This window comes from Macrobrachium nipponense, chromosome 1, assembly GCF_015104395.2.
Source record: "Macrobrachium nipponense isolate FS-2020 chromosome 1, ASM1510439v2, whole genome shotgun sequence".
Lineage (NCBI taxonomy): Eukaryota > Metazoa > Arthropoda > Malacostraca > Decapoda > Palaemonidae > Macrobrachium > Macrobrachium nipponense.
The window spans coordinates 184021714-184035298 of NC_087200.1; the positions used below are offsets into that span (position 1 = coordinate 184021714).

The 13585-nt window shown below is 35.0% G+C and overlaps 1 protein-coding gene across 2 annotated transcripts in view; it reads left to right on the forward strand.

Annotated features, from left to right (window-relative positions):
• Positions 1 to 13585, forward strand: part of LOC135219907 (dystrophin-related protein 2-like) — a 115932-nt gene that overhangs the window by 81093 nt on the left and 21254 nt on the right. For both annotated transcript variants that reach the window (XM_064257108.1, XM_064257109.1), the window contains exons 14-15: positions 3922 to 4158; positions 7491 to 7583. In XM_064257108.1, coding sequence (XP_064113178.1) covers positions 3922 to 4158; positions 7491 to 7583 — 330 coding nt within the window. The remainder of the gene's footprint in view (positions 1 to 3921; positions 4159 to 7490; positions 7584 to 13585) is intronic.

Below are 13585 nucleotides of genomic sequence, written 5' to 3' on the forward strand. Positions count from 1 at the left end.
AAATATACTTAGTATGTATGCATGAAAATACTGCATAACACAGATGAAAACGTGTGTACCCCGCTATTCCAATTGTCATACGTATTTTAGATATGCTCTGTGTACTTATAATATCATCCTAAAACATATGTATGGATGAAAATACTGTGTACACCAGACGAAAACATACGTATCCTGCTACAGTGGACCCCCGTATTCGCGTTCTCCAGATTCGTGGACTCACACATTCGCGGATTTCTCTTGGGAACGTTTCCCTGCATTATTCGCGGTATTTTTCTATGGTAAATATCCACAAATTCCTGGTTTTTTTGATGAATTTCATCATAAAATGCACTTTTTGTGATAAAACTATTAAAAAAACCATGTATGAAAATTTTTAGTGGGTTTTTCTTGAGTTTTAACTAACAAAATAGGCTGTTTTTAGCATTTTTATAAGGGTTCCAAACATTCGCGGGTTCTAACTATTCACGGGGGGGGGGGGGGGGGGGGGGGGGGGGGTCTGGTACGCATCCCCCGCGAATAAGGGGGGACCACTGTATATTCACCACAAAGTTTTTTTTCAACCTTATATTTTTTTTTTATACTGGGACATAAACATCCTAATAGTGTTATATTGAAATTCAAATTGGGAATGTTTGATCCCAGTTAGTACAATAAAGTTGAAAATACATATCAAAGAAAACACTGCGGGGATAATATTATCCCAATTTTCATTACCTCAAAATCCTGATGGGACATTTTCATCCCAAGGAAAGAAAACTACGAATATTATGAAAAATACAAAGCCTTGGAAAGACCTATCGAATTCCAAAGCTTCACGGATATGTTAACTTTGATTCCAAACATAAGATGATGTCATCTAGTGTATGCTGATATAAAAAAAAGAATATGAAATTTTCATTTACCTTTACAAGAAGCTTTACCTTGTTGATGTTGACAACCGATACTTGGGTGCTGGGTGCGTTCACTCTATTTCTCTTCATACGTCTGGCATCAAGGGAACCCTAAAACACTGAAATGTCCCACTCAATGGGTTTTAATGCAGATAAATCCCAGTTCAGTGTAATTTAAGAAATTCTTGGGACAAAAATCACCCATTAGGATCGAAAGGGTTAAGGGGTTTAAGCAGTCGAGTTCTCCTAGGAGCTCAAGCTTCCGACATGGGATGTTTCCTTGGTTCTCAAGATCTTCACTAAGGGTCCATATGAGCCTTTGCGTCGCTCATCTGACAGGAACCTTACGCTCAAGACAGTTTTCCTCCTGGCCTTGGCATCTTCGAAGAGGGTAGGAGAACTCCACGGTCTGAGCTATGATGTGAAGCACACAAGGGGTTGGGGGTCGGTGTCCTTCGAATTTGTCCCAGAATTCGTGGCCAAGACCCAAAATCCCTCTGTGCACGATGATAGATTCATTCATTTTCCATTCCATCACTGAATGACTTTGTGGGTGGTGATGCTCAAGAGCTTTTGTTGTGTCCTGTCAAGGCCCTGTGTTGCTATCTTAAAAGGACACGGCACCTTAGGCCAGGCTGCTGCGGACTTTTTGTTAGCACAGGATGTACAAAGAAAGAGATGTCGAAGAATACCATCTCTTTTTGGATACTAGAAGCCATCAGACAGGCATACTTGGCTCTTGATGATTCCGCCACCACATCTGTGCAGGCTAGAGTGCATGACGTTAGGGGTATTGGTCCCTCTTTCTGTCTTAAGTATGTTGCCCACAGATCTACGGACATGTTTTCCCTGGGTCCTGTAGTGGCTGCCCAACAGGTTGTGTAACTCATAGTTGCCCTTAACAGGGCACTTTTGTATCTTACCTAAGATGATTGTGTGGATGAGAGAATGAGTGAGTTGGCTTGTCTCTTTCTTTTTCTTGTACCTTTCCTTCTGGCAGGTTAAGGAATAGACACGTCATTTGCTGAACTGGTCTGATACATGTGATTAAGGTAGTCTTACTGATAGTGTGGTCACTTGGTATACAAATATCCAATCCTCTATTCAGTAGCATATGCTCCACTCCTTGGCAAAGGAGGAGTTTGGAGCAGTAACAAACCCTGGTGTGTTGGTTTGCTATTGGACAGTCAAAGTTTCTCTTTGGTTCCCTATACAATGATTCTCCCATATATCATTGTATGTACGTCACTCAGTGTATGAGTAGTTAGTTATCAGTTTATCTAGCTTCTCACGGGCTTCAGTCCCTCTCCGGAAGTTATTTCTTCTGGAGCTGGACTGGTGAGTAGGCCCCCAGCCGGTTTAGGATGTTTTGTACCTCCCTCCAAGTATGAGTATCCTGTTATTAAGACCAAAGGTTTGTTTGCGTATGAACAAATGACAAATTTTCTAAGACAGTTTGTATTTTTCATAGCTACAAACCTGAGGTCTTAACATTGTACTGCCCACCTCTAGCTGCCCCTCTTTCTGCTAAGACATCCTGAGTTGGAAAAGACTGACGAGGTGGCGTACGTGCGTTGTCCTTGACCACTCTTCACCCGATATATGCACGTGTTGCCAGATCTCACAAGATCCCTTGCTTTCATATGCAATTTGACCAGATCCAGCTAGGCACTAGGAATTATCACATTGTTAAGATCTCAGGTTTGTAGTTATGAAAAATACAAATTGTCTTAGAAAATTTGTCATATCAGCATACACTCCTCAAATGGGGTGCCAAGAGCAAGAGGAAGAATTATTTAGACAAGAGTTTGAGGCTGTCATTAGAATAGTGAGGAAGGAGGAGAAACTAATAATACAAGCTGATATGATCGCAGGGTGGGAAAGAGAAGAGACGGGTATGAGTAGGTACACGGAGGCCATGGGTTTGGAATTAGAAATGAAGATAGGGATTATAGATATTGGAAATGTCTCAGAGTTTTGAATTGGTATGTGTGAACATGTGGTTTCAGAAGTTGGATAAGTACTTGATAATGTATGAAAGTGGAAGAGTGCAAAGCCAAACAGATTACATCCTGGTTAGAGGAGCCGGCAAAAGCAATGTGACGAACTGCAAAGTGATCTTAGGAGAAGCATGTGTTAAACAACATAACAACATAATGTTGTTGGTGATGGATTTCAAAATGAGAGGGAGGAAACTCAAACAGAGAAAGAAGAGATCTAGAGTTAAGATTTTGGAAAGGAGAAAAGGAGGAGCAATTGAGGAGGACTGTGAAATATTGTGCGAGCCCTAATTGTAATTTTACAAAGTGAAATACAATGTAAAATTATTTAGTATTAGAAAAAAAAACATGTATAACTTCGTAAAATTTACAATTATCTTGAAAAAGAGGCCCCACAAGGGGTTGTAAATAGTCTTTTTCAACTTCTTGTGAAAGGTAGGAAAACTTTTGTAGAATAATTTTTCTTACACCTTGTGCATTAGCATATCTACCTCTTTCCATTGATGGGTTTTTTTTTCTTAAATTGGCTGACATCAAAGTTTCCCACACCTGGGTGCTGCATATTGAATTTTTAGCCTGGCTCTGAAGGGTTAAGGAGATATGAATGCTTATAATTGTTTGTAGGGAGGTTTAATTATTAGTCAGCGAGGACGCTATCTTTCCTCTTATCATTGAAAACCAAAATCATGAATTCTAGAAATGGGGGAAACAATTCATTTCCTTGCACAGGTGGTACCTTATTTACTATATACGTATTTACTGTATATGTATTACCAGTAAGGATGCAGTTGTAGATTTCAGTTGAATAGTGATGGATGACCGGTATACCAGCAATCACTGTCCAATTATTGTCAGAAGCCTGAGACTAGAATCCAGCCAAGTACTATCAGCTGGCTGCCATTTTGATTCTTTTGTAGGAAAACTGAAGACATTTTGAATTATTTTGTCAAAATAGGGCTAATTATAATTAATTGGTTTTCCTTGAGAAAGTCACGTTTGTTTTCCTAAAATTATATTTTTATCCACAGATGTAGGAGCTGGTAAAAATGAACATGCTGCCAAGCTTCCTAGTTTCACGGAAGTAAATTTCAGTGATTTGACATGTTTGACATCTGGTACAGCATCAGGAGTTGCATCACCAACTGAGACTGAAAACAAGAGAATTGAAGACTGTCTTGATGATGATGCTGCAAGAGAAGTTAGACAAGAATTAGAAAATATATTGAAGCAGCTTGACCATATTTTCCCGTTATCTGAATCAGAAAGTAAGAAGGCTTACTTTGTTTAATCAGGAGAAATTCTATTTTCATTTATGCTTGGCTTTTTCTATGATGCATTAGGCTTCGAGAAGGTGTAGATGTTGATGGTTTGGTACTGTGTATAAGATTTTAATGGCCTTGAGTTTTCTCTTGCTGGTGTTTGGTGTTTGTAGTTGTAGTGATTGAAAACGCCACCCTCTTGTAGTTGACATGAGAGATTTTTTGTTGTCCCTACATGGGACATTTGACATCCATTCACTGAGCATGTAAATTCACAGATGAGATTACTTTTCTTCAAATCTCTCTCTTAAGATCTGTCTATTTTTCATAGTAAATTTTTATAGTAAATTATCACTAAACTTTCATTGCCTTCTATTTCAAGACACTAAACTTTCATTGCCTTGTATTTCAAGAGTAACAGTTCCTTTTATTATTTTCTTACCAAAAGAAAACTCACTCCCTAAGATTGTACAAATTTTTCACATTCAGTAGGTTGTGGACATGCTTAGAACAGGGATTAAATTTGTAGGCAGTCCCCAGGTTACGACGGGTTTGGCTTACAATGTTTCGAGGTGAGGGCGCTTTTCAATTATATTCATCAGAAATTATTTCCAGGGTTACGACACCTACAACACTCATCCATCAGAAGAAATATGACACCAAAAATGCAAAATAATCAATATTTGAAGGTTTTTGGTGAAAAATGCAATAAGAATGCAGTTTACATAGTTTTGAATGCACCCAAAGCATAAAAGTAAGGTTTTCTTAGGATTTTTGATGATGTTCCAGCTTACGACGATTTTCAGGTTACAATGCGTCTCAAGAACGGAACCCCCATCGTAACGCGGGGACTGCCTTATAATGGTTATAATGATAGTTATTATATTACTGGTGCTTCAGAGCCATTGGTTTTCTATATGGTACATAATGCTTGTTTTTTCTCTCTCATAGACTGATCTCATATCGGATTTTGTCACAAAGTAGATTTTTCATCATGTATTCGATGTATCCAGTAGGTACAGTAGTGGTAAAATGTTTAATAGGAATTCAGATTTGTATAGTTTAAGTGAGATCATTGTTAACCCTCTTACGCCGACTGGACGTATTTTACGTCGACATTTTTTGTCTCTCGTGTGCCGACTGGACGTATTTTACGTCGACTTACAAAAGTTTTTTTTAAAATTCGCGGAAAAATACTTATAGGCCTACCAGCCTAAAACTTTTGAATCACGCGCCTTGGGGGATGCTGGGAGTTCACGGATCAAGGTGTTGTTTTGTTTACAATCGTTACGCAGGCGCGCAAGCGCGAATTTCTTTCTTGCCGCACTAAAAATTATCTGTGACACATCTCGGAAATTATTCGTCACTTTGACATAATTTTTGTACCATTGTAAATTAGCCGTTACATGAAGTATTATATATGAAAATGTGCGCATTTTTATGTAGAATACAACAATAGAATACTCATGATTGTAGCTTTTATCAGTTTTGAGATATTTTTATATAAATAATGATAATTGCCAAAATTTCAACCTTCGGTCAACTTTGACTCTACCGAAATGGTCGAAAAACGCAATTGTAAGCTAAAACTCTTATATTTTAGTAATATTCAATCATTTACCTTAATTTTGCAACTAATTGGAAGTCTCTAGCACAATATTTCGAATTATGGTGAATTTATGAAAAAACTTTTTCCTTACGTCCGCGCGGTAACTCTTCCGAAAAAAATCATACATGCGATTGTGGTAATGTTTGCACCATTTTAAAGTTAGCCGTTATATAAAGTTTTATATATGGAAATGTGCGCAATTTCATGCACAATACAACTAAAAAGAACCCATGGTTGTAGCTTTTATCAGTTTTGAGATATTTTCATATAAATAACGATAATTGCCAAAATTTCAACCTTCGGTCAACTTTGACTCTACCGAAATGGTCGAAAAACGCAATTGTAAGCTAAAACGCTTATATTCTAGTAATATTCAAGCATTTACCTTCATTTTGCAACAAATTGGAAGTCTCTAGCACAATATTTCGATTTATAGTGAATTTATGAAAAAAATAAAATTTTCTTTACGTCCGCGGTAACTCTTCCGAAAAAATCATACGTGCGATTGTGGTAATGTTTGCACCATTTTAAATTAGCCGTTACATAAAGTTTTATATATGAAAATGTGCACAATTTCATGTAGAATACAACAAAAATTAATTGAAGGTTGTAGCTTTTCTCATTTTTGAAATATTTGCATATAAATCACGATAAAATGAAAAAAAACCACGTTTGGTCAACTTTGACTCTACCGAAATGGTCGAAAAACGCAATTGTAAGCTAAAACTCTTACAGCCTAGTAATATTCAGTCATTTATCTTCATCTTGAAACAAATTCGAAGTCTCTAGCAAAATATTTAGATTTATGGTGATTTTTAAAAAAATCTTTCCTTCCCTCCGCGCGCGGATTCTCCGCCACAAATCTCCGAAATGCGTACGTCCCATTCTCGGAATATTTGCTCCGTTTCATATTAGGCATTTCATAGAGTTTTTTTATATGAAAATGTGCGCAATTTCATGTAGAATAAAACGAAAAATATTTGAAGGTTGTAGCTTTTCTTATTTCCGAAATAATTGCATATAAAAAAAATATATATAAAAAAATTCGACATTCAGTCAATTTTAACTCGTCAGATATGGTCGAAAACTGCAATTGTAAGCTAATACTCTTACAGTATAGTAATATTCAATCATTTTTCTTAATTTTGAAACAAATTGGAAGTCTCTAGGACAATATTTAGATTTATGGTGAATTTTTGAAAAAAATATTTGTTTACGTCCGCGCGTTACGAATTCATGCATTATTTTGTGATAATATTTTCTCTGTGTTGCTTTTATCGTTTTACAATGTGTTATATACCAAAATGATTGCAATTTAGTGTACATTACAACAAAAAAAAGTAAATTGTTACCTTTAACCGTTTTGCGCACAGCTCGATTTGAATACAATTATATATGAAATTTCGTTTTTGCGCTATCATATATCGCATTATTTATATATGATAATGATAATTTTTTTCATTTCTGATGGTTGCATACTAAACTTCAGACAATGATAAAAAAAGGAGCCAAAAATGAACTCTTAATCTTGAAAACTAAGCGCGCTGTGAATTTTTGAAAAAAATATTTTTTCCGCTCCGCGCTCACTCCGAAACCCCTCCGGCATACGGGAGACAATTTTTTATTTACCGCTCCGGCGTAAGAGGGTTAAACATGAAAGTGATTCTTTTATTGAAGTTGAATTGTAAATATTGCTCTTGATGATGTATTTTCTTCTGTTTTGCAACAGGTGACAACCCAGCAGTGGTTGATGGAGGAGTTGTGGCGGCTGCTTGTGAACTGGGAGATGTTTTAGCTGAATATGTAAATGCAGTACCTTCATGTGAGTCTGTGCCTCCAAAAGTATAGCCATTATTTTGTACGCTGACATACAGAGATTCAAGGCTTAAACATTATTTCTTGCTCATGACAGTGATGTCTATAAATATTAAGTGTTAGTCTTGCTTTTTTTGTGCAAAGTATAAGAATGAGTTCTTAATTAATAATATCCAAGATTACCGGAATTGTAAATTTTTCATAAAGATATTTTATATTTATCTTATTTTTATTTTAGTGACTAAAAGACTTGTAATGTAAGAATACCATAATTGCAATGGTGAAACTGATTTCACTTCATATTAGTACTTAAGGACAAAGGTATAGGTGAAAAATTTAAATTTAAAATCCTACTCTTCAGTTATTCCATAATTAGTCCCTCAAATAAGCTGCTTCAAATAGTCTTTATTGGCAGCAGTTTCAGTGAAAGATGGAAGTGAATAGACTTTTTCATAAGCTTTGGCAGCAGTTTATTTTAAGTGTGGCAAAATTTATTAATCCACGAGATTTTTTATGAGGAAGAATATAGTGAACCCAGTCTTTCTTGGAACTGCATCTGTATATATTAGATATTCATTGTCAGTGGTGTAGAATTTAACATCTAGTTGAACAAGAACTCTTAAATGTTACCCTTTTTGTTAATATCAGTTTTAAGTATTATCTTAACATCTACTTTTCATCTTCATAGTTTAACAGTTACAAGCTTCTTCAGCTTGATTATCTATACATTATAGGCTCAAATGCTATTTAATTCTACAATTCCCATATCAATATTTTTTTTAATATTTATTTTTGGTTATGCACAAAAAGATATTCACTACTGCACATTGATTTTACCTGAACAATTAACCCAAGGCATGAAGAAAGTTCTTTCATTAATGGCAGTTATGGACAGCAAGTTATATATATATTAGTATTAATAGTTCCAGCTTGTGTTTCTGAAAAAATGTTTATTTTACCTAGATTTTTTGTTGAGGTAAGTACAGGCAGTTCCGTTTTCAGTAGGGTGTTGATAAGCGAAAACCACCATTGACTGAAACTCGGCAATTTATGGCGCCAAGTTTCCATTAATGGTGCCGATAACTTTTTAATGGCACCTCTGTCATCAGCACCTTATAGTACCAAAACTCGGCCCGTTATGGCGCCATAAATCACTGATTTTATGGCACTAGACAAGCCCCATAAAACCAGATTGCCAATAACCAAGTCCGTCAATAACCGGGGACTGCCTGTAATTAATCTGTAGTAGTTGTTATCTTTAGCTGATTTTATTATAATCTTTGATTTGCTATATTTGTAGTAGAATATACTTTTTGTTGTTACCTGTCGGTTAAGTAGTCTTGGATATATAATCATTTATGAGTATCTTTTATAATGTCACAAGTTGGTATGAGATTGTTCAAAAAATCTTATTTAGTTTTGGGGAACTTATTTTTGATATTGCATGGCATTAGGTGATATTTTTATCTATGCATGTATACTAAGTAACATAAGATGGATGATTTAAGTTTATCTCAAACGTATATACTATCTGGTAATGAGAAATGTTGACATTATTATTTCTTCTTGCTTTAATCTGTTTAGTTCATTGGTGACACCAAGATATTAGTACAGGCGGCCTGCGGTTAACGGCGCAATTGCTTAGCGTTGAACCGGTTTTACGGCTGTCGTAAAAAAATATTCATTTAAAAAATCAGGCATTTTTACGGCACAATTTTCGGTTAACAGTGCCGCCAGCGCCGTTGTCTAACGAGTACATACATATGTAGAAATACCGTTCAGACCATAAAGGTTATGCAAATGATATTAAAAACTTTTATTGAGAGTTATTATATAGGTATTAGGGTAAAATATATGCCCCTGACACTGTTCTATGCCGAAAATATCAAGTTAAATAAGTGCAAATTTAGCTATGGATGTGTCGATTTATAAATGTTCATGATTTTATATTTAAAATGTGTATGAAAATGTATTACATATAGGATATTTTTATTTCTGCATATAAATATGATACAAAGGCAGCTTTTGAAACTGCCCTTCACGTTATCAAAGAGGATGTTTTTTCATGTTTTTTTCTTGAGAGCTGCCGCCTGCTGCTCTTCCGAAAATATCAAGTTAGAAAAAGTGAAAATTTCGCGATCGATGTATCAATTTTATAAATGTTTATGCTTTTATGTTTAAAATGTGTATGAAAATTATTACGTTTAGGGTAATTTTATTTCTGCACATAAATATGATACAAAGGCAGCTTTTGTATGTATTTTCATATTATTGTATTAGAAAATACTACGGTAAATCTAAGCCAGTATTCCGCGGAGCGACCAATGTTTTGGTTTGGAAATTAGCTGATGGCGAATACGAGTTTGTTTCGCCATGTTTAACGCAATTCTTAGCAAATTTTCTTGCTTTTAGTTAGCATAAATGAATATCTAGATACTTGACTTATATGAGACAAGGTTATTTTTCCTTATACGACGGGATTTTAGGTGGATATATGGCTTGAGTATGTCTCGTTATGATTTTGAACTAATTTTTTTTTTTAGTTAACAGATTACATTGGCAGCATGTTTATTGAGTACAAAAATTACCTGATTCCATTCGCAATTTTCCTTTATATCATCATAATACGAACTTTATGTTATTTATCTTTATCGGCATGAAACCAACAGTAAAATGTGTTTTTTCAAGCACAGTAGTTTTGATTAAAATGATTTTATCTCAATTTTTTCTACGGTTGTGTTTGATGGCATACATTTACTGGAGTTTTATCCTTGTTGCCGATGCATAATAATGGTCGTTAGCAGCTTGAACAGTTTTCTCAGCTGCAGCTATAACTAGGTTTGAATTTAATAGTATATTTCCCTATTGATCTTTGATCTATAGCGAATAAAGTTATTACATTAAGATATCTTGGTGTTATTCTACATAACGTCATTTATAACAACTAAGGTAATACATAGTGTAATATGGTACGATAATTGAAATACAAGCCAAACGGATGTTCTTATCCAATTCGGTTATACTTAGAATAAAAAGTTGTTCCTCGTTCAGTTGTTGATGGCTGTACACGTTTACACAATGAGTATACATAATGTTAAAACCATACTTTCATCATTCTCTTTTGCTGTTTTTGAACTTATGTAAATATAGTTCGACAGATCTAAACTGAGAGATTGTTTTCTTCTTTGGGTAAGAACCCTGTGCCACATATACATAGCAGTATCCAGTTTTGAATGCCTTACTTTATAACACATGAATCAATAAATCGGTAGTTTAAAGTTTTTTAGCATGTTTTGCTGAACTTAAGCGTTCACATATTGTGATTATAATTTTATTTGTAAATAAAATGAGAAATCGCATTTATAAACGTGACAGCTGTTTCAGAAGACGCTGCCACTTTTCCTGTTACCTTTGACAGGTGATATGCAGGTGGGCCAAGCCTATTAAACCGTGAAGTTTAAAGGAATTATCTCTTAAGCTACCCTTTGTATAAGCCCCACCGCCTGGTCTAGCTGAGAACTCTAGCGCAAAAAAGAATGACTTCTTGCTTTAGGTTACCAAGAACAGTTAAGCAATCCGAAAACTTGCTTCAGGTGATGCTGCAAAGGATATCCGTTAATGAACTAAGATCATCTTACGACGAAGATTCTTCTTAATGTACATTTTGAATAGAATCATATTATTACTGATAGTTATTGTAAATAAGTTATTTCTCTCCCAATGATTAGTTTATGTGCAACAACCTTATAAAAAGTAAAAATTGTTACACGCATTAGATTTATGAGTTATAACATGGTCCAGGCCGTGAGTGAAAAAGGAAATGAAATTTAAGCAAATCATAACTTGATGAATGAAAATGAGGGGGAAACCTAAAGTAAAGAGCAATGAAATGCAAAATATTACAAACTTGTTTAGGAAATGGATAGTATGGCAGACAGTAAATTCAAATAATAAAAAAGAATAAATAGAAGTAATCTACGGCAAGATTATAAGAAAATGTCATAAGACGTACATACTGAATGGTATTTACTGACTTTTATTACTTTTAATGAAAAAGATCATCAAATAAAATATGTAATACAATATGCAAAATTTAAGGGTATAAGTCATAACAAATATAACAATAAATAGTCTCAAAAGTAATAACCAAATGGAGTGGGGATCGAGTTTACGGATTAGGATTTATACGGTCAGTTTCATTAGGTACTGTCCCAAATATTGTCTCGCTGGGAGATGGCTGAGGGGACGATTTAAAGGTTAAGAGAGAACAGGCAACAGGGTTTTTCTCAAGGCAGGAAACAATCTTACAGTTTAAATCTGTCGAACTATAGAAGATGGGATAAAGTTAGGCTATTGTAATATGGTATCCCATAAATTGGATTATCGTCTATTGTAATATGGTATCTCATAAAATTGGATTATCGTAAGACAAATTATTGTAACTTGGAAACTTCAGCTACCTGTACACTGTATTATTATATCTTTACATACTCTACACACCCAAAGGATTAAAGCTAGGCTTTTTTTTCACTTTACAGTATTTATAATATTATAATGTACTGTATAGTACTACTGTACAGTAAATTCTATAGTACTATACTGCATAAATATAATTTTACCTATTGCGCCATTGCGGGATTACAGTGCCGTTTGACTGGTCTAGTATTCCGAAAGAAGGTGTGCTGCGGCCGTAGGCTTTAAAATCGCTTAGCGTTGGCGGCCAGGAACGGGACCCCTGCCGCTAACCGGGGGCCGCCTGTAAATTATTACTGATGATTGCTTAAAGCTTTGCATGTTAAATGTAACTCACTTTATTCATACTGTACATATGAGTACTCTAACCTTAGGATCATTTACACCTTTTACTTCTTGATAACCCCCTCACCTACCACCAAGCATATGTTTTCATAATAAATATTTGTTCACAGAATGGGTTTAATGTTGAAAGTTTCATTATTCAAAAATATTAGGCAAAAGTTTGGCTTCAGATAAAGTTTGCAGCAATTTTTGTTTTCTGTGTAACAGAATTATAAGTTTTCATAAGACTATGAACCTCTTTGAGCTTTGTGTATCATACAGTATTTCAGTACTAAATGTTCTTAGTAGCACCCCTTCGGCTTGCAGCTGCATTGCTTTCTGTCTTTTTGTTTTCTATCATCTGCTCCCTTTGATCATTTCCCACTTTTTGTGAAACTACATTTCTGCAGTTCTCACCTCACTTGAGAACAAATGATTTGAGCAAGCCCTAATAGCAGATATTTGATTCTGGGGTCATTAAATTACTATGTAATACATTTTGCAGTCACCTCCTCCCACAGCTACATTGCCCTTTTCTTTTTATCCATTCCTTGTAGTCTCTTTCTACCATTTCAACTTTACCTTGTTTCTACCTTTTCAACTTTACCTTGGTCTGATAACTTTACCTTGCTCTGATTTTCACATCTCTGTCTAGAGTAAGTTGTTGTTCAAAAGTCTCATTAAACTTTGTAATGATGACAGTTGTACAGTACATTTGTTAACTCAGCTATTCTAGGCTACTTGTTTCTTTGAGAATATGCAAGGTCACTGTTCAGAACAATGAATTTCATTTTCATAATTCTAGTGTTGTACTTCAGTACACAGAAATTTAATACACGTGTTTATATTCCTGTTCTCAAACCCTTAAAGAGACATATTTTTGGTTGCTTCTTTTATGTGCATGTAAATGATGCAAATTCTTGTAAGAACTGAACTTCAACATTTTTTGGGGGAGTTGTACTGGCAAAAATGGCCTCTGAAACTTGTTTTAGACATATTCCCAGTTTGGCTACTACTGCAAAGCAATTAGTGCAATAGCATTAGAAGAATTTTGTCCTGCTTGTGTTTGTTATCTGAAGTTATTTTGACTTGGGATGTAACACTATTGCATTAAAATTAGAGAAACTTACAGGGTCCAAAGTCTGTTCATTTTGCTACCACTCCCTGGAACAGTTTATACACCATTATTTCAGGAATATAGCTTTCAGACCA